At 42.9% G+C, this 18,815-nt stretch overlaps 2 protein-coding genes across 7 annotated transcripts in view; both read right to left on the reverse strand.

The window, feature by feature from the left end:
• Positions 1–1,105: 1,105 nt before the first annotated feature.
• Positions 1,106–8,781, reverse strand: MRPL38 (mitochondrial ribosomal protein L38). Its single transcript, XM_081899839.1, has 9 exons — positions 8,659–8,781; positions 7,777–7,956; positions 6,521–6,649; positions 6,218–6,426; positions 5,098–5,170; positions 4,748–4,793; positions 3,944–4,102; positions 2,901–3,037; positions 1,106–2,161 (listed from the first exon to the last, which is right to left on the reverse strand). Exons 1-9 carry the CDS (start codon positions 8,723–8,725, stop codon positions 2,025–2,027), a joined length of 1,137 nt encoding a protein of 378 aa, XP_081755965.1. The 5' UTR covers positions 8,726–8,781; the 3' UTR covers positions 1,106–2,024.
• A 3,588-nt stretch (positions 8,782–12,369) lies between these two features.
• Positions 12,370–18,815, reverse strand: part of FBF1 (Fas binding factor 1) — a 35,841-nt gene continuing 29,395 nt past the window's right edge. For all 6 annotated transcript variants that reach the window (XM_081899562.1, XM_081899564.1, XM_081899561.1 and 3 more), the window contains 8 exons: positions 18,583–18,701; positions 16,443–16,565; positions 15,710–15,895; positions 15,046–15,222; positions 14,175–14,312; positions 13,131–13,269; positions 12,862–12,983; positions 12,370–12,521 (listed from right to left, as the gene is read on the reverse strand). In XM_081899562.1, the coding sequence (XP_081755688.1) occupies positions 12,438–12,521; positions 12,862–12,983; positions 13,131–13,269; positions 14,175–14,312; positions 15,046–15,222; positions 15,710–15,895; positions 16,443–16,565; positions 18,583–18,701 (1,088 nt within the window). In that variant the 3' untranslated portion in view covers positions 12,370–12,437. The remainder of the gene's footprint in view (positions 12,522–12,861; positions 12,984–13,130; positions 13,270–14,174; positions 14,313–15,045; positions 15,223–15,709; positions 15,896–16,442; positions 16,566–18,582; positions 18,702–18,815) is intronic.

The following is an 18,815-nucleotide window of genomic DNA, read 5'->3' on the forward strand; positions in this document are numbered from 1 at the left end:
GAATTTCCCTCTGCAGTTAGTTTTAGTTGCCCTTTTCTACAGGTTGCCCAGCTCTGCAGTAGGGATGGCGAACCTTTGGCTCTCTAGCTGTTGGGAGTCCATCAGTCCCAGGAGAATGAATATGATACAGTGGTAGTTCCGCATCCCTGCTCTACAGGTTGCCCAGGAGGATAAGGCTATCAGTGGCTACTAGCCTCAATGGCTATGCTCTTATATTCTTGATATTACTTTTTAGGTAGAAGGAAAACAACCAGACTTTATGCCAAAACGCAGGACTGTATATTTGATACAGTACTTGTTTTATCCCAACCCCACCCTGATTCCTGCAACTGAATTTCCTGGCAGAGGCTCTTGAGAGCTGACACTTTCAGTAAGTTTTCCATTATGATCCAAAGCTTGCTTTTTTCCACACATACTTACACTGAATTTCTTAGCTAGGCTGTTGCCAAAAGCCATAAGAAGAGAGTAATTTATTCCCCATTCTTCACAAGACACTTAGGGATTTTTCCCACCCTAAATAATTTTATTTTGCCTATAGACCTGTCCACCCCATCTCAATATACGTTTATGAGCGTTAAATATCACTAAATAAAATAGGGGACTCAACTGTTTACGATCTCTCTAAACTCTGCTTTCCCAGATTTCCAAATTCTCTTCTTTAAAAACAAGCATGCAGCCCCGTATTTCTCTTCTTCAGTGTTGCTATTTATAACCTGCAGACGAGTAACTTGTGTAGTAAATGTTTTTTAAAAGATAGGGCACTCTTCAACTGTGGGCTTGCTATCGAAATGCTATGGAACTGTTCTGCAGGACAATATTTTGGAATAAGGAACATAAGCACACACTGGTTAATCCAAACCTTATCAGACTTGCAAATATACACAAAGGTAGGCAGTCATCCATGCAGGAATAAAAGGGTTCATGTTGTATATGGAAAGAAAAATGAGGAAATGAGATGATCCTGTGTTTCCCAGAAGGTAAAGAAATCACCTATGTAAAATAAGCTCTTCAAACCGATTTACCAGTATGTCTCAAGGTATCCAAATGAAGAAAAAAAAAAAGAAATAATTTTAATGGCAAAGCAAGGAACACACACATCTTGGTATTCATTTCATTTGGTTTAATTCCGACAAATCATTTAAACCATATAAACATATATCAACTAGCTCCACAGCCTGTTTCATGCATTGCACAAAGCAGGCATTGCTTATGAAAGGTTCAGGCCACCAACCAAAGGTTTCATCCCTTAAGGTGTCACAACACTGATGCCCTTCAGAAACATAAAAGGTATGATGCCTGCTTGACCTTAGAAATAACCTCCTCCAACTGATGGCCTCCTGATGTTTTGGACTGTAACTTCCAGCAACTCCAGCCCCAGCATAACTGTGCTGGATGGAGCTGATGGAAGTTGTATTCAAAACATCCAGAGGGCACTAGGTTGGGAGAGGCTGCTTGAAGTTATTGAAGCAGTTGATATATTAGATAGTTCTAAGAGACTGACTGCTCCCATCTGCTTCTCCCCAAATACAAGTATTTTTCAGCAGGAATTTAAAAGAATGTTTGTTCATACTTTAAAGACAGCACACGACCCATCGTTTCAGTAACAACTCAATGCTTTGCTATATTTCATGCATTATCTGATCCCATTCAGGTGAGGCTATTTTGCTGAAATGGCCCAGCAGTTGATGAGAGAGAAAGAAAACTGTTTTGCTCAGAACACTTGATGGACGGCATCTGGCTCCTGAGAAAGTGAGGCGGAAACTCAGCTTCTGAATAGCCCTGGACCTCTGGACACAGCTTGCCTGCTTCTTCATCGCAAGGACAGAGTCTCCAAGATATAGAGAAGATAGATGCAAGCTGCACCGCTCTCTTCCAAGTAAATAAAAGTGATGATTCAAATCAAATCCAGCTGCCTCTTATATTTCCATTTTCCGATCAGAGATATGAACTGCTTGGGAGGGTTCTTTGTTGCACCATGGCTACTCAGTCCAGGGTCCCGTTGGCAAGCGGAGTATCAAGACATTTCAATAAATGCCATAGGCAGGTTCATCACTGTCCCTGTATCTGTCCAGGTACCTCAGAGGCTGGAGGTGTGGAAACAACTTCTGCGGTGGATGATATTTAGGGGGACGCACAAAATCAAACACAGGCTCCTTCATGTCTGCAAGGGGCAGATTGGAAGTTAGCACATCCTAACATCTACAAATTCCACAAGCACCAACCTGAAGCATCCTCTGGCTCAAAGACACTGATGATCTGCAATGGAAAACGGCGACTTTTGGCCCACTAACAGCACATGATTTCCTCGTGCTCTGGCCCTAATGATTTCTAGCTTTTCTGCTGCGGAGACCTGTACAAGAATGCAGTTGCCCTTCCTGCTAAATTGAAATCCAGCCCACCACATAGCTCCAATCCAGCTGTCCAAATACTGACGCTTTGCTGGCTTCAAACTGTTATGGGTCTGCAAGCTTCCCTGTCCCAGGCAGCTTTAAATGAAGTACTCTAGGTACTTCCCAACATGCTATTTCAATACTTGTTGTATGAACTGGGCTTTGTGGTAAGCAGCTTCCAAAACCTCATTGCTCCACAAGGATCCTGAAGTCCCTATCCAAATAATCACCTCTCCAAGCAGTTCAGAACAAGTCCCTCCCTTCTCTGGCTGGGAACTTGGGACTCAGTGGGTGGAAGAAAAAGTTTCCCAATTCTGTATACTTTTATCAAGTTCTATTGCACTCTTCCCCAATTTTCTCAAGTTTTAAATTTAGCACGCATTCAGAAATATTTTGGTCTTGCATAATTACTGGACATGTACTCCAGTCATAATTTTTTTATTACTAAAAAAAGTATGATTACTAATTTTATTTTTTAGTACTAAATTATATGTACGGTCCATTACTTACCGAGAAGGTGGTGAAAGACCCGTGTAACCGAATCATCCCACTGGCATTGGAAAAATGCCAGTCCTGCAGGTGTCATGTCACTCTGATGCTTCTTGTAGAAGTCGAACGTCTTGAACGTTCTCATCTGGAGACTGTGGCTGAAAAGATGAGAGGACAGAGATCCAATGGAACCCTTCTGCTGTTATTTCTAGCTACCTTCACTACCCTGTTCAAGCCGCCACCAGTTTCCTTCAGTAGAGTAAAACGGACACATAGAAGGGTAAATAATATTCTCTATCCATCAGGTAGCAATTGCTCCACCAAAGAAACCACTGAAATGGTAAGTCTGTAGGGCTTAGGGGGGTTTTCATTCCCCACACCGCCAGCCTCGAAAAAGGCCTATTTTTTTAGATTCCTTGGGTGAGAAAGCAGTTCAGAACTAGTTTAAACTTTTAATATAAATGTAGGAGCTATTCCCTGGAAGGAGGGAGTTGCATCAAATTCACCCATGGCTACACCGTTTCTTGTTAGAGGGAAGGCTAGCTGTGTTTCTTGTTCCTTCCATTATCTCTAGCAATTAGTTTTCCATGCTCCTTCTCTTTCCAGAAAAATAAGGGGAAATTAGCTGCAGTCACAAAATTAAAAGACGCCTGCTTCTTGGGAGAAAAGCAAGAAAAATTATTTGTGTGATGTTTATTTGGATGGCAAGCAATGGTTTGGAAGGCAGACTATCACACAGAAGTAACAAACTCATGCAAGAGCAATTGCTCCTCTTGACTTCAAGCCCAATTGTTTACAATAGGTGAGGTTTCAGTGGGTTTCCAACTCTTAAAATCTATTCCTGGACACATCTTTTTTACTTAAGTGTCCCCATCCCCACCCTTTTCAACTTGAGCTGTGCCTTACATTCTGGCTGTACTGTTATTTGACCTAATTTTTATGTTTCAGAGAATACTAGATAGTTCACAATTCTACCTTCAGAAATAAGCCTGTGGCTCCTTTTGCAAAAGAAGCTGGAAGCACCCAATGATTCCACCATAGTTGTGCAAAATGGGAAGAGTTACCATGGCACAGGCCGCTCATCTTCAGTGAAATCAATGGGATGGAGCTGCTTGAAGAGAAGGAAGACGAAGCGATGGTATCCAGTTCCTCTGGCGGGGAATGCGGGGAAGTAATGGCAAATCTCCTTGCCCATCTCCATTTTGTTTCCTGGAATGTTTGTCCTGTTGAGTTAAAATACGATTGTCAAGAGTGAGTTTGTCTGTATGGTATATGGAGTTCAAATGGCCATTACACATCTGAAGAGGTGAAGACTTGCCCTCGTTCTAAATCGAATTCCCTAAGGCTACCACAGTACAAGCAAAAGGGGTGGAAAGTGGCTCAATATATAAAAGCAAGGCTCCAGCTCAGTGGTCCTCAAACCATGCTCCATGGAAGCCTGGGGCATCTTGATGAGAAAAAACAGTAATGTTGAATGTTGGCTGGCCTCCTGCTATCAACCTACTCATACAGTGTACTGCCATGGTCAGAAGAGTATTCCAACGTGTGCTTTCAGTTTGCAGAAGGCCTGCACAGTCTCATTAGGGCTCTACAAGAAGAGTTTCTGCATCCTAGGACATGTCACAGAAACCTCCACAACCCATGGTAGGTGTGCAGGAACTTCACAGTAGAAAAGTCATTGTGAGAAGAAGGATCTTTGAAGGTAGAGAATCTGGTATGCTATGGACCTCTGCATTCATGCAACTGTCAGTTGCTGCATGAACTAGGAAAGTCTGCTTGAAAGCAGTAGTGGAATATTGGGATTCAGCTCCAAATGTAACGTTGGTAACTGATGCCAGTGCAAAGATGGATTAGTAGCCAATACTCACACCAGCCAGTGGAGATACTCTGAATCGGCATCACGCAGGTGCCCATCTGTGTGTATAACATAAACATAATCTCAATTAAATTATCATTATTCATGTACAGTTATGTAATGCTTCTTTGTTGTGCTCTTTCTGGCTGCACAAATGATTCTTTTCCTTTGTCCTAGCTTGGCCAAGCTTTAAAAGCTCCAGATCACTCAGCACCTTTAATTTTTTACCATTCCACTGGCAACTCCTTCATAATCTTTTGCAACCAGGATTTCTGCTGTTACTGCAGAACCTGCACATTAACTAGTAGCCTCTCAGAAAAATAAAATCTGGGCCATTCCTAGGGTGAAGAAACCTTTACTCACCTAGGTTGGTGAGCAGCAGAGTCCATAAGGATCCTTCATCCGCTTCAAATGAGACTCTGGGAGGGTTAAAAGCCTAAACAGAAAAATACAGCAATGATTACAAAGTAGCCAAGACTTTTGCCTATGCTCCCAAATATGATTACAGTGGTACCTCGCAAGACGAATGCCTCGCAAGACGAAAAACACGCAAGACGAAAGGGTTTTTCGTTTTTTGCGTTGCTTTGCAAGACGATTTTCCCTATGGGCTTGCTTCGCAAGACGAAAACGTCTTGCGAGTTTGCTTCCTTTTTCTTAAAGCCGTTAATACCCAGCGAATCCGCGCTCCGCAAGACGAAAAAATCGCAAGATGGCACAACTCGCGGAACGAATTAATTTTGTCTTGCGAGGCACCACTGTAGTTTAAATTTCACCCCATCTTTTGTTTGCCAGCTTCTATCAGTCCAGCCAGATCTAGACAATTCACACTAGTTACAATTATTATCTTTGCAGAAAGATCATAAAAACGGGCATGCTTTAATATCAAACTAATAACTGACAAAAGCGGAGAACAAGAAACTTTTGGAAAAAAAATTAAAAATAGCCTGAAGATCAGGATTTGCTACTGGCATACAGGATTTGCTACACAGATACTACACACTGAAGCGACTTCAGGGGTCTCACCAAAAAGGGATATAGGAAAACATCCTCTTTTCCAGAAGGAAGAGGGGAAAATGGCATATAATATGTAGCTTTTTAAATAATCAAGAATGAATAAGGTAAAATTACATTCAATAGAGCCAGACAGAAGAGGACCAAAATCACAAAGAACGCTAATTATCACTATGAGTCATGAAAATTCTGAAGTTAAAAAAATGACTTGGTGTAAACCGACTCCCAGATTAGCTGCCTACATTAAGCGGGAAATTAAGTCTGATGAACACTGTAATTATTGATAAACATCACAACAATTAGACTAATGAAGCTGTTGGTAGATGCCATTGAGTGGGTGGGAGAGAGCAAGGCAGTTGGCAAAGTACTCGCGAGAATCTGTTTTCGCAAAATGTTTACTAGATGAGTTGTGGTTAAAAAAAAAAAGAACAGGATATTCTTCCCCTCAAAGCTTATACACTTGGTACAATACCTCTGTGGGTGTCACCATATTCCCATGATAAACTGGCATAACGTATTCATCATCCTGATTGTATTCCACCCTTAAAGGAACTTGGGGAACAAAGAAGGCATCGTCAAACAAGTCCCGGTACAGTCCATAGTGTTCTGCCACTCGCTGCCTGTGAGATGGGCCAAAGGTTCTCTCCCATTCAGCTCTGACATCATCAAGTGGAATCAACACTGCAAACAGAAACGCAGCACTGTGAAATACTGAGTGGATAAGCTTTAGTGAAGAGAAAGGGAATAAATGAGGCGGAAGCTGTGACCGACATACATTTCCGGAGGTGGGATGCTCTTTCCAATTCCACTCGATTCTGTTTCATTATAGCTTTTCTCTCCTTAAGTGTTTTTTTCCATGGTGGTGGAGAATAAGGTAGCCCAATGTCGATCTTTGCCTCTTCATCTATAGTTTTTAGAAAAATAGAGAAAACATAAAGTAAGTTTCATTACATACTTTCTGCCTCTAGTTTCGCTAGAGGGACAATCTATAAATGCCTGGGAAATTGGGTGGCTGACGCCTTGCCTTATGGTGTTGCTTAATACTCGCAAAGCTTAAAAGTTACCTGATATCCCAAGGTAAGTAGAAAGTGTCCCCATTAGGACTTGGCACTTATTGAGCACCTCCAATCTGCAGCAGGACCCCAGTACACCCACATATGTGCATGTATAACTATTTAAAATGCATGAAAAAAACCATTGCTCAGGCTCACTGGAAGGCTGTGAGTTTCCAGTTCAGTTGCTTACTGTTTCTGTTCTATTTCTCTTTAAAGTTTAACAACAAAAGGTGAACAGTCAGTTTTTATTGCCTTTTGTTAACTTTCTCCTGTGCTCTCACTCAGTTGAATACAGTGGTACCTCGGGTTACAGACGCTTCAGGTTACAGACTCCGCTAACCCAGAAATAGTACCTTGGGTTAAAAACTTTGCTTCAGGATGAGAACAGAAATCATGCAGCAGCGGCACGGCGGCAGCGGGAGGCCCCATTAGCTAAAGTGGTGGTTCAGGTTAAGAACAGTTTCAGGTTAAGAACGGACCTCCAGAACGAGTTAAGTTCTTAACCCGAGGTACCACTGTATAGGCATATAATTTGCTCTCAATTCTATGCTCGTTTACTCAGGGACAAGGTCATAATATTTTTACTCCCACTCTTCAGTCAAAAAAGCTCCCAGAGCAGTTCACAAGATCAGTAGCAAGACAGTCTCTGCTCTCACACTCATCTAAAATGAGGGGGAGGCAGGAGGCAAACAACAGGGTCAGGCACTGGTTTTTAAAAGTCACAATTTTTACAGTGACCACATGGGATTGAAACTGTTCAGATAGTCAAATGGAATGGCTGCTGCGAGGTGACAGTCTATCAGCAGAGACAATGTGATAGCCCTGCTTTACTTTTCTTCCTGTACTTGGCATTCAGGCACTTGCCCCCCCAAAGCACACATAGGATTGAACTTTCCACATGAAGATAAACTATTCATACGAAAGAGAGGAGCAGAAGAAACTGGACTGAACTTTTCTGTCCCCCCTAATGGTGTACCTTGCTTTGGAGTGACATATTTCCTGTAGGTTTTCCACCACTGAGGTTTCTTTTGTGCTTTCTCTGCTTCCTTGAAGTAGCGAGTGAAGACACGGTACTTTTCTAGCACCTCCAATTTACTAACATCGATATCTTCATTAGGCATTGGCCCAAGAGGTACTCCCACTTTCCAGAGAACAGCTAAAATAAATTAGCAAAAAAGGGTATAGAAGGTTTGGTCGACATTTTATTTGAGCCTGTCCCATTCAAACGATAGCAGAAGTAATGGGTGTGGGGAGAAAAGAGACACTAGTAAACACTGCAGACACAAAAGTGATGGCAATACGCAGACGTGTTTTATACTTAAAACATTTACAAAAACTTGTGTCCAATTGCATTTCCACCTTTCTGTTCCAACAGCAGATGGGGCGGAAACGAATGAATCAGACTTTGGGGCAATAAACTATGTTTAAAGCTTCACTACTGAATGTGCAAAATGAGAGTGGCATACCACTTTTTGTGTTTCTTCATATATTTTCAAAGATGCAAAGAAGACTAAACTTATTTCTTGCCAAGTCAGAAAATGTGCTGCTTCCTCATAACATGAATATATTCCACAGCTATCCATCCTCTGAGCTCATATAGGTTTGCATGGGAGTTGACTATTATATTGGCCATTCAGGGCACGACACAACCATCAGATACAAAACTCAGACGTCCAATAACATTTCCCCTCGGATTCCTAAATTATCAGGGCTAGAGAGAACTTAAGCGTCTCGAGTCCATCAGTAACGGAGGACAAGCTACCCAAAAAAGAGCTGACTAACGGCTTCCTGCCCCCACTCCGCCGCCCCTCCCTCCATCATCATCCTCCAGTGTGGAAAGGAGACAGCCGCCACTCACCAGAAGTACTAAAAGGCCTAGCATTCCGTAGTCCATGCAGCGCAGCGCTCAGGATGGGCGCCACCATTTTGCGAGCCACGGCGTCGCTCGACTGGAAAGCCCTCGGGGCGACGCGCAATCTGGATGACGTCACGCAGGAGCGGTTGTCTTCGAGAATGCCTGCCTATTAGCTCTCAAAGAAACAAAGCCCTATTCATGCTCCTTGTGATGCAGTCCAGGGTTTTTTTATTTTTATTTTATTTGCTTTACTTTGCTGCCATCACTTGTGCTTATGGTTATTTTGTGGAAAGCGAGGTATTTCAAGGTTTACCATGTACGTGTAGGGGGCGCGTTTTCTCTCGGTTCCTGCTTTAAAGGAGCGGCAACAGAGAGTGCTAATGTCTACGGCCATACTACCCTGAACACGCCCGATCTCGTCTGATCTCGGAAGCTAAGCAGGGTCAGGCCTGGTTAGTACTTGGATGGGAGACCGCCTGGGAATACCGGGTGCTGTAGGCTTTTGTTATTTTATTTTTTCCTCTTTTGTTTTCAGGTAACCTTCTTCTGTTTTTGTCTCAGATTTCATTGCAGGTTTCTTCTTTTGTTTTTTATTTTTTAAATTGCTTCTGCTCTCGGCACCCCATTTCAGCCTGGCTCCTACCCAGCTGCTTCCTTCCTTTTCCTATGAATTCCATACTTGGGCCACACTGTAGACAGGTATGATCTGGGTTCTCTTGCCAGGATTAATATTTTGGGCAGTGTTTTGCAGTTGCAGTTGGGCAGACGGTTGAGCTTCATGCTGGATACTATACTCCACCAGTCAGCGTAGCAAAGCATTGCAAAAGGAAGCAATCCTACAGAACTGGCTGCTGTTTCCCCCCATTTTTATTTTTGCACAACTTTGCAGAGGAGTTTATGAAATAATTCCCCTTGCAATCCTGAAGTGCTTCTGTTTGTGAGCAGAATTATCAATAATATTGGGGTCAGTTTGGAGATGATTTTTGTAGTCAGGGAGAACTAGGGTCTCAGGTAGAAAGTCCAATGCAGTATTGGTTACTTCACAATGGAAGGCCCATAACAGTGAAAGAAGGCAGTGGTCCAGCACTTGGTACTGCCACATGAACTCCCAATCCAAGTACTAATCAGGCCTGATCCTGCACTACTTGCAAGATCAGATGAGATCAGGATAATATAGTCATAAGCAATTATTTCTTCCCAACTTTGCTGCTGTCCAATTATCTTTGAAACTAGGTTATAATAGAGCCACGATGGATTGAGTGTTGTGAACTTGAATAGCTTTTGTTTACAGGTAGGTAGCCGTGCTGGTGTGCCGTAGTCGAAACAAAATAAAAAAAATTCCTTCCAGTAGCAGTGTCCCCTCTTCAGATGGCAGTCCTCTTTGTGTCTTTTACAGCTACATAACAGGAATGAAGATCACAGAGATAAATAAAAAAAACCTGCCACATTACCCCCTCACTACCGCTTCCTGATCCTAATTCAGTGACTTACTCTAAAGAATTGTGAGATTTTTCTTCTGCCACAACTTCCCATTTATTCTAGGTTTACGTAAGCACAGCTAAACCCTTTTCTACACTGTCTGATCAACTAAATACCCAGTTCTGTTTTTATCTGTTTGGGGCTTTTTTTAAAGCACCCATTACAGTTCAAATAAGCAGCATTTGTCCTTGATGGAAATGCTGACCAAAAAAAGTGACATGTGGAGATTAAACACCTTCTGCCTCCTCTTGCTAAAATATACTATTCCACTAAGCAGTTTGTTTTTCCTGTGGCTACAGATTTTTATTAAGCTTTCTGGCCTTAATGGAATGTGCCAATTGCTGAGAACAGATGGCTGCTACAGAGAAATAATGAAAATGGAAGTAAGTCACTGGAGATTATGGGGAAGGGGAATGAAATCTCTTTCTGCCTTTCTATTAAAATAGCTTTTTGTTTATTAGTTGAAGTCACTCAATTTTTACAACCTAATAGATTGGTGGTTAATTTGACTAGCTGAAGCTTGGTGGTTTAAATCAGATTTTCACAATTGTTCACTGTAACCGCACAATTACTGTCACCAACAGCAGAAAAACTAGCCATTAGAAGTTAAACAGTACTTTTCACTGCCACTCTGGACTCTGGTGCATAGCTGTCAACTTTTCCCTTTTCTTGCAAGGAATCCTATTCGGAATAAGGGAATTTCCCTTAAAAAAAGGAAACAGTTGGCAGTTATGCCCTGGTGCCCTAGTGCAACAAATGCACTTTTCTTGAAAGGGCCTTTCTGTGGTATAGAAAGTGATGGGGAAATGCATTGGGAAGTGTGGAAAGAACAAACTGAACGACTCAGGACTACAATACCTCAAGGACTGCCTCTCTCCATATGAACCTATCCAGACCCTGAAATCATCCTCCAAGACCCTTCTTTGTGTGCCTCCTCCATGTGAGGTCCAGTGGGTGACAACACAAGAACAGGCCTTTCCTGCAGTGGCTCCCCATTTGTGGATTGCTCTCCCCAGGGAAGTTCACCTGGCGCCTTTATTATACTGTATACCTTTAGGCAAAAATGTTCCTCTTTAACCAGGCCTTTGGCTTATTGACGTCCGATGTCCTTTTAAATGTGTTGTGGGAAGGAGGCTTATTGGTTTGTTTTTGTTCTTATTTTTATTATGCATTTTCTGTTTTTTTATATTGTAATTTTATGTTGTGAACTGCCCTGAGATCTATGGATCTGAAGGGATGTATACAAATTTAATAAATCATAACAAAGAACAAATGACTAATGGGAAGTTGTGTAAACATCCGACAAGGAAATCAGGATGAATGCTAGACAAATGCTTATTGCTGTGTAATTGCCCTGTAAATGAATCAGAATGAATGCTCAATAAAGATAGAATATAATCTAACCTCCACAGAAACTCTGTGCAAGCAAATCAGGATGAATGCTTAGCAAGTATATAATCTGGAGAGTCTTCTGTTGACCTCTTTTGACTCACAGGAGATGGGAAGTGCCCCCACAAAAGGAATGCAATAATGATGATAATAATAATAATAATAATAATAATAATAATAATAATAATAATAATAATAATTTATTTATACCCCACCCATCTGGCTGGGCTTCCCTAGCCACTCTGGGCGACTTCCAACAAAATATTAAAATACAGTAATGCATCAAACATTAAAAGCTTCCCTAGACAGGGCTGCCTTCAGAAGTCTTCTAAAAGTCTGGTAGTTGTTGTTCTCTTTGACATCTGGTGGGAGGGCGTTCCACAGGGCAGGTGCCACTACCGAGAAGGCCCTCTGACTGCTTCCCTGTAACTTGGCTTCTCACAGTGAGCAAACTGCCAGAAGGCCCTTGATGCTAGACTTCAATGTTTGGACTGAACGATGGGAGTGGAGACGCTCCTTCAGATATACTGGACAGAGGCCGTTTAGGACTTTAAAGGTCAGCACCAACACTTTGAATTGTGCTCGGAAACGTACTGGGCAATAGGGTGGAGAGACAGGGTATGGCCAGGAGCACCTTGCTACCCAAATGGATCAAGCTCCAATGGCACCTAAAAACAAAAAAGCTTAAGCCCAAAAAACCCCAATGTTTTTCACAAAAGCAGGGAGTTACAGGAAACTGTAAAAAGTTTTATTTTACAAATTTGTCTGTTAAAGTGAGGTTTGGCATTTACATGTTTACATTTACCACCGCCCTCCAGAAGCATTAAAAAAATATATATCAAAATCATAAAGATCCATCTTTATTAGGAGAAACCATCAATCCAGGAAGGGATTCCTTTAGGACTCTTCCATTCTCATGCTGACTGCGATGGACCGTTGTAGGAGGTTTTCTTCAAGGTTTCTAAGAAGAACTGTTCTTCCTCTAAGAAATCATGATCCTGTTTAAAAAAAAAGAAAAGTCTAACAGGATCTGTGGGTGTCACAAACTCATTATGCTACCTTCCCATTCACCAACTTACTTTAGTGGGTAAACCACTTAGAGGTTTTATTACAACCAAGTGGTATATAAATATCGTTAAATAATAATAATAAATCCATCTGTCTTGTGAGCTAAACAGAGCTCTTCTTTAAATAAGCATGCAATGGTTAGAACTGAAACTGAGCTATGTATAAATATGTAATATGAAAGTTGTATAAACAGCATCAGGACAAAAACAACAAGCCCAGGGAAGGGGTAATGTTCCCAGTCTACAGAAGAGCTAGAGAATGAATTTTTACCCGATCAGCTGAAATCTTATGCAGCACCAGTTTAGCATAGAGATCTGCTGGTCCTGAACTGGACTGGCCCTGAGAGGTTCCGGGGTTGGCTTTAGGTAGGTCAGTAAGAGGAAGAGAGAAATCTGCGAAGGAAATAAACTTAGCTAGAGTAACAAGCCTCCACACAAAGGCCCTCACAGATCATGTCCCAAACATCTCCAAGGTTTACCCTTAGGATTCCCGCCAAAAACACTCCTGAAGGGGTTGGTAGCGGCTGCGTAGCTACTTACAGTGTGTCCTGGAGATTGCATTGGCCTGAGCTCCTGACAATGGCATCTGGGATGTGGTCTGGAACACCAATGGATTGCTTGGAAGTCCCATCCGCAGTTGTTCAAGCTGCCTCCTTTGCTGAGACAGGCTGAGGTGCTCCTGACAGAGTCCGGTGTGAGAATGAAAAAGAGAATTAGAAACGTTCTGGTGGGAGGCTCTGTGGTACAGGGCAACAAACCCATGTTGAACAGGTGTCCTGTGCACAGAATGAGTTTTCTTAACTTGCCATGTGCCTCCTAAGTTTATTCATTTGATTGAATGGGATTTATTATTGCCCCTTCACCCAAAGGTGGTCCAAGGGTGTGTAAAGTTACAAGCAAAAACAAAACGTGATAAAAGCAGCAGCAAATTGGTAAGAAATAATGGAGGGAGTGGATCATTTCACATCAACCCTTCATAAGCCTGAGCAAAGAGGTGTGCCTTGAGCTGCCTACAAAACTAGACAGCATGAGCAGCAGATGCACCTCACAGGAGAGAGGGGAGAACATTCTAGAACACAGGAGCTACCATCAAAGAAAAAAGCCTCCTGTGTGTCGTTGTCTCTTGCACCATGTTCTGCAGAACTTCCTCTCTCTGGGCAGCCACCTGAAAGCTGCCCCAGAACAGACCTGAGGGGTGTATGAGGAGAAGAGTCCCCACTGCACAGGCAGGGTGGGATTTAAAAAAAAGTGGTACAGTGGTACCTCAGGTTACAGACTCTGCTAACCCAGAAATAGTACCTTGGATTAAGAACTTTACCTCAGGATGAGAACAGAAATCGTGCGGTGGCAGTGGGAGGCTCCATAGCTAAAGTGGTACCTCAGGTTAAGAACGGACCTCCAGAACGAATTAAGTTCTTAACCTGAGGAACCACTGTATTTCTATCTTTTGTTCAGGACAGCTGTTCTAAACTAATAAGTCTAATAAATATTATTATGAATTATTATTACTAATAATAATGCCGAGACTGACAAAGGTGTTGGCACACAGGCAACAAAATAGTTTAAAAGCTTCAGAGAAATCACCTGGTACAGCAGTTCCTCCTGCTCCCTGAGTCGCTCCATCTGATGCTGCACAAGACGCAGCCTGGCCTGATGCTCCGACTCCACCTTCCTTGCCTCCATGAGGGCTCTTTCCCCCTCTTCGTATTTCTCAGAGGATAGCTGTGCAGTGTGAGGAGAAAGAATCATCAGGACCCAATTTCTTACTACACATTCGGTGTTACTGTGTGCTTACCACAACAAAATCCGTCTTGAGCCACAAGCAGTGAGATCTTAATTCTATTTTCCAAGGAGAAGGTGACGCCACCAAATAATTTCCTCTCCTCCTCCTGTTCCGGGGGTTCTCCAAACCCTACTGGACAGATCTCAGAAGAGACAGAGGTTGTGCTGGGGGAGGAAGTCCCACTTTGCAAATGGAACTCATTGTGCTGGCTTCTGCTAGAGCAACAACTTAGTTGAATCTGGCACAAAGGGTTGACTCCAATGAAGTAATTGCATAAGAATGACTTGTGATTGTGCAATTGAACTTTCCCTCCCTCTTCTCCCATATGCCCTTTGCATCCCCCACTCCCCACCAAAATCTCTCAACCCTGCAGGGCAGGTCTGGGGGAGTTTGGGGGCAGACAGTGGAAAGATAGAATGGAGAAGTTCCATTGCACATGTTGTTCTATTCATGCACTGGGTTAGTTGAATTCAACCCAAGAACAATGTCGTGTGCTTCAGCATCTCCACGACTGAGAGAACAAAATATCACATTCTGATGTTACACCTAGGACTAGAAACCAGACCATCAGAAGCCAAAATGGCTCCTACATTCTGCTCTGACTCAGTTTCCTCCTTCTTCTGCCTTCCTAGCACAGCTAGATGTGTAAAAGGGGAAATGAGGCTTTCTTACTTTGCTCATGCTATGGATTTCTTCGGTCCTCTGCTTGACGTGCAAAGCTGCTGCATTGACCCTTTCCTTTTCCAGCCTCAGCTCCTGCTTCTCTTGCTCCAGAATCTCCCGATCTCTCGCCAGCTGCTCCTCCCTCGATCTCAGCTCACTGGCTTTGATTTGCAGGTCTGCGCGTTCCTAATAAAAAAGAGCCTGTCAGATTTGCTATCTGGTATTACTGTGAATGGAATATAAGGCAGCCCCTTATAATGACTTAGATCCACCTAGTTCAGTTCCCACTTGGGCAGCAGGCAATGGCTATTCGGGAAAAGATCCTCTAGTTAATTTAATTACTGCATCTTCTATTTCCATGCCTACACTGTATTATTTAATTCTTCATGTGTATGCATAATGGTAGAAAGACAAAGTAGAAATAATATATTACTGTAACCATGCTGGTTGGGCTGAGGGGAGTTGAAGTCCAACAACATCTCAAGGGTTGCAGGTTCCTCACACATACCTTATTGTTACTGCATTCTGAAGAGCAGCGCTTCACAAGCCCTGACCTAAATATCCACTCAGATTCTCCCACCTCTTATTTTCACTTCATATCATTTAGGTCCTAGGCTGCAGCCTTGAAAGAAAGGTCCAGAACTGAGCATGCTCTCCTTCAGCCCCTTTTTACCTTTGCCAGGCTCATGATAGCCCCTTCTCTCTGAGAGTCAATCTGCAGAGCCCGGTCCACCTCCCTCTCTGTGCGTTCTTTGCTCAGCCTCTGTTGGGTGTGGAGCTCAGACCACTCTGCAGCAAGCTTATGGCGCTCCGCGGCACATTTCTGCATGACGGCCTTCTGCTCGTCAAGCAAAGCATTCTGGGAGCAACGAAGAGAAACACAGGGAAGTATTGCGTACTTCTTGAAAGCCTCAGAACGACATCAAATCCAACAAGAGGCCTCGTACACCAAAATGGCATTTTTAAAGGTCAAAATAAAATAAAAAAATTAAATAAATTAATAATAAATATATAATATAATATAATAAATAAATTAATAATTTTTATTATAAATAAATAATAAAATAATATATATTTTTTTATTTATACCGCACACTTTCTGGTTCGGAAAACCGGGCTCACAACAAATTTCTGTGTGTCTTGAACTTATAGTCAGTTGCCTAGGCAAGGGGAGAAACCCAACACTTTAAAATTCTCTTTGTTGTCACGTTGGAACCTCTATGTAGAAACAAGAGCAGCAGGAAATGCAAGAGGTGTATAGAAATTCCCCTCCCACCTTCCAGGTTGGTATAGACTGCTCCATATTTACAACTGGATCAGTCCACACTTTGCAGTGTGTTGGCAACATCATTTTGCTAAAAAAAAAAACCGAACAAACGAACAAAACCACCAAGGGCCTTTCTAACCTTTGCCCTCTCTAGCTCTTCTTTCTCCATGCTCAGCTGCTGGGTCATGATCCTCCTCTGCTCCTCTAGCGAGTGTTGCAAAGACGATGCTTTGGATTGTTCTGCTGTCACCCTCCAGCGTTCCTAAGGTAGAAAGACACAAGATCTGCTCAGGGAAGGCTCATTCCACCATTAGGCAAGAAGGCAATGCAGTTGGGTGTGTCAGCAGTCCAAGGGGGAGGCTGACTGACCATGTGGGAATGGAAAGCTGAGAGAGGAACGGACTCAGTTGGTTAGCAGGTCAGAGTGGACAACAATATACTTGTAACAGAACGGTTGCTAGACAAGCTAAGGCAGACACACCAAGGCAGGGTGGTAGAATTACAAGATCTATTGCTTGTCTGCTAATTAAAGGAATATTTATGCTTCAGGACTGAGCTCTATTTTGTCTGTATGCAAAGGGTACCGCTGAGCCTCTTGGGCTTGCCGATCAGAAGGGCGGCGGTTTAAATCCCCGTGATGGAGTGAGCTCCTGTTGCTCTGCCCCAGCTCCTGCCAACCTAGCAGTTCAAAAGCACACCAGTGCAAGTAAATAGGTACCACTGCAGCGGAAAGGTAAATGGTGTTTCCGTGAGCTCTGGTTTCCGTCACGGTGTTCCGTTGTGTCAGAAGCAGTTTAGTCATGCTGGCCACATGACCCAGAAAACTGTCTGTGGACAAACGCCGGCTCCCTTGGCCTGAAAGCAAAATGAGCGCCGCAACCCTAGAGTCACTTTTGAGTGGACTTAACCGTCCAGGGGTCCTTTACCTTTACCTTTATGTGGGTAATTACAGAAAGAGTCCTACATCTAAGGGTTGTAACCAGTGCTGGTCCTACTCAGAATAAACCCAATGAAGTTGGCATTACTAATTTAGGATTGTTAATTTCAGTGGATCTACTTTGAGTAGAGTTTAGTTGGATACAATCCTAGGGCAATGGGGTGGCGGCAGCGGCTACTTTAAGAAGAAATTGGGGCTCAGTGGAGCAGCAGAAGGACAAGCTCTCATGACAAGCTGAGGACAGGAGGCAAGGAGGCAAGCAAGGGCAAATAGTGGGTGTTGCTCAACTGAAAGTCATTCTAGTCACAGCTGTGTCATCAACCTGATGCAATGCCACACCACACACCAACCCTTCACATAGTAAGAAAACTAATGTACGCAGACAAGTTGGTATTGGAATTCACCTGTCTTGGAAGACAGTGGAGGAGTATGCCATGGAACTGGGGCAATTCTTAACCACTGATCAGTGAACAATGTGCTTTTTCTTATTTTCTTCTGTTAACTCATGGGGGGCGGTGGCAAGCCCCTCTGAACAGTTCCGGAAGAATAAACATGGCTTAGAACCACGCTCAAAGTTTCAAACTGGGAACAGGGAACCTGTGTCCCTCCAGATGTTGTTGAACTCCCATCAGCCCTGACCACTGTCCAGAGCTGGAGATGGTAGGTGTTCAGCACCTGAAAGATCACAAGTTCTCCATCCCACCCCTGCTTTAGAGACATGTCATTCAATTAACCATGATAAATAACAAATTTCAAAATCCCCTTTGCTAATATAATGACAGTGAGCAAAATAATTTCCTCCACTCTTTCAATGCACATTTGTGAAACCTTTTCCTAATTCTATGCTAATACAGGTATTTTATTCTGAATTAGTTTACCAGGAGCGTTTTCATAAACAGCAAGCTGGATCAGAACCCTTGCTCCAATCTCAACATGTCATTCTAAATCAAGAAATATGTCCACTCTTTACCATTTTTTGTTCAGCTACGATCTTAAGAAATTGGTGTTAATGGAATTTGTGGGTTCCCTCAGTAAAATTCTGCTTACCAAATCTGATATTCACTTGCCCCTTCTGTGCACTCTACTGCACGCCTCACCCTGTAAGTGGTAGCAGCCTGAGCAAGGCTGTGAGGTGACATTTATCTGGTGGACCACTTAGTTTCCACAACGCTAGTAAATAAATGTAGTTGAAAAGGGCTCAGGAATCCAGTGGATAACTCAAATAACATGCTTGTTTTTAAGGAGGAGCTGGGGAGGAAAAACAGGTCACCCTTTAAAGTTGAGAATCCCAGAAGTCACATTCTTACTGCAATAAATGGCTGCCATTCCAGCAATAGCTCACCTGCTCCAGAAGGCGAGTCTGCTCATTCAGCCTGGCCTCCATCTTAGAGATGACTTCTTGGAGCCGGCTGCGTTCTTCTTCCATGTCTCTCTGCTGCCGGATCAGACGGTCTTCCAGAACTTCAGAAGGGAGGAAGAAAGAATTACCGAAACTTTGCAAGGCTCCAATAGTATAGGGGCCTATCTCTTTGTTCAAATCAACCCTCCCCAACAGTTTTAGACTGCATAACTGGT

This window comes from Podarcis melisellensis, assembly GCF_964234715.1.
Source record: "Podarcis melisellensis genome assembly, chromosome: 2".
Taxonomy (NCBI): Eukaryota; Metazoa; Chordata; class Lepidosauria; order Squamata; family Lacertidae; genus Podarcis; species Podarcis melisellensis.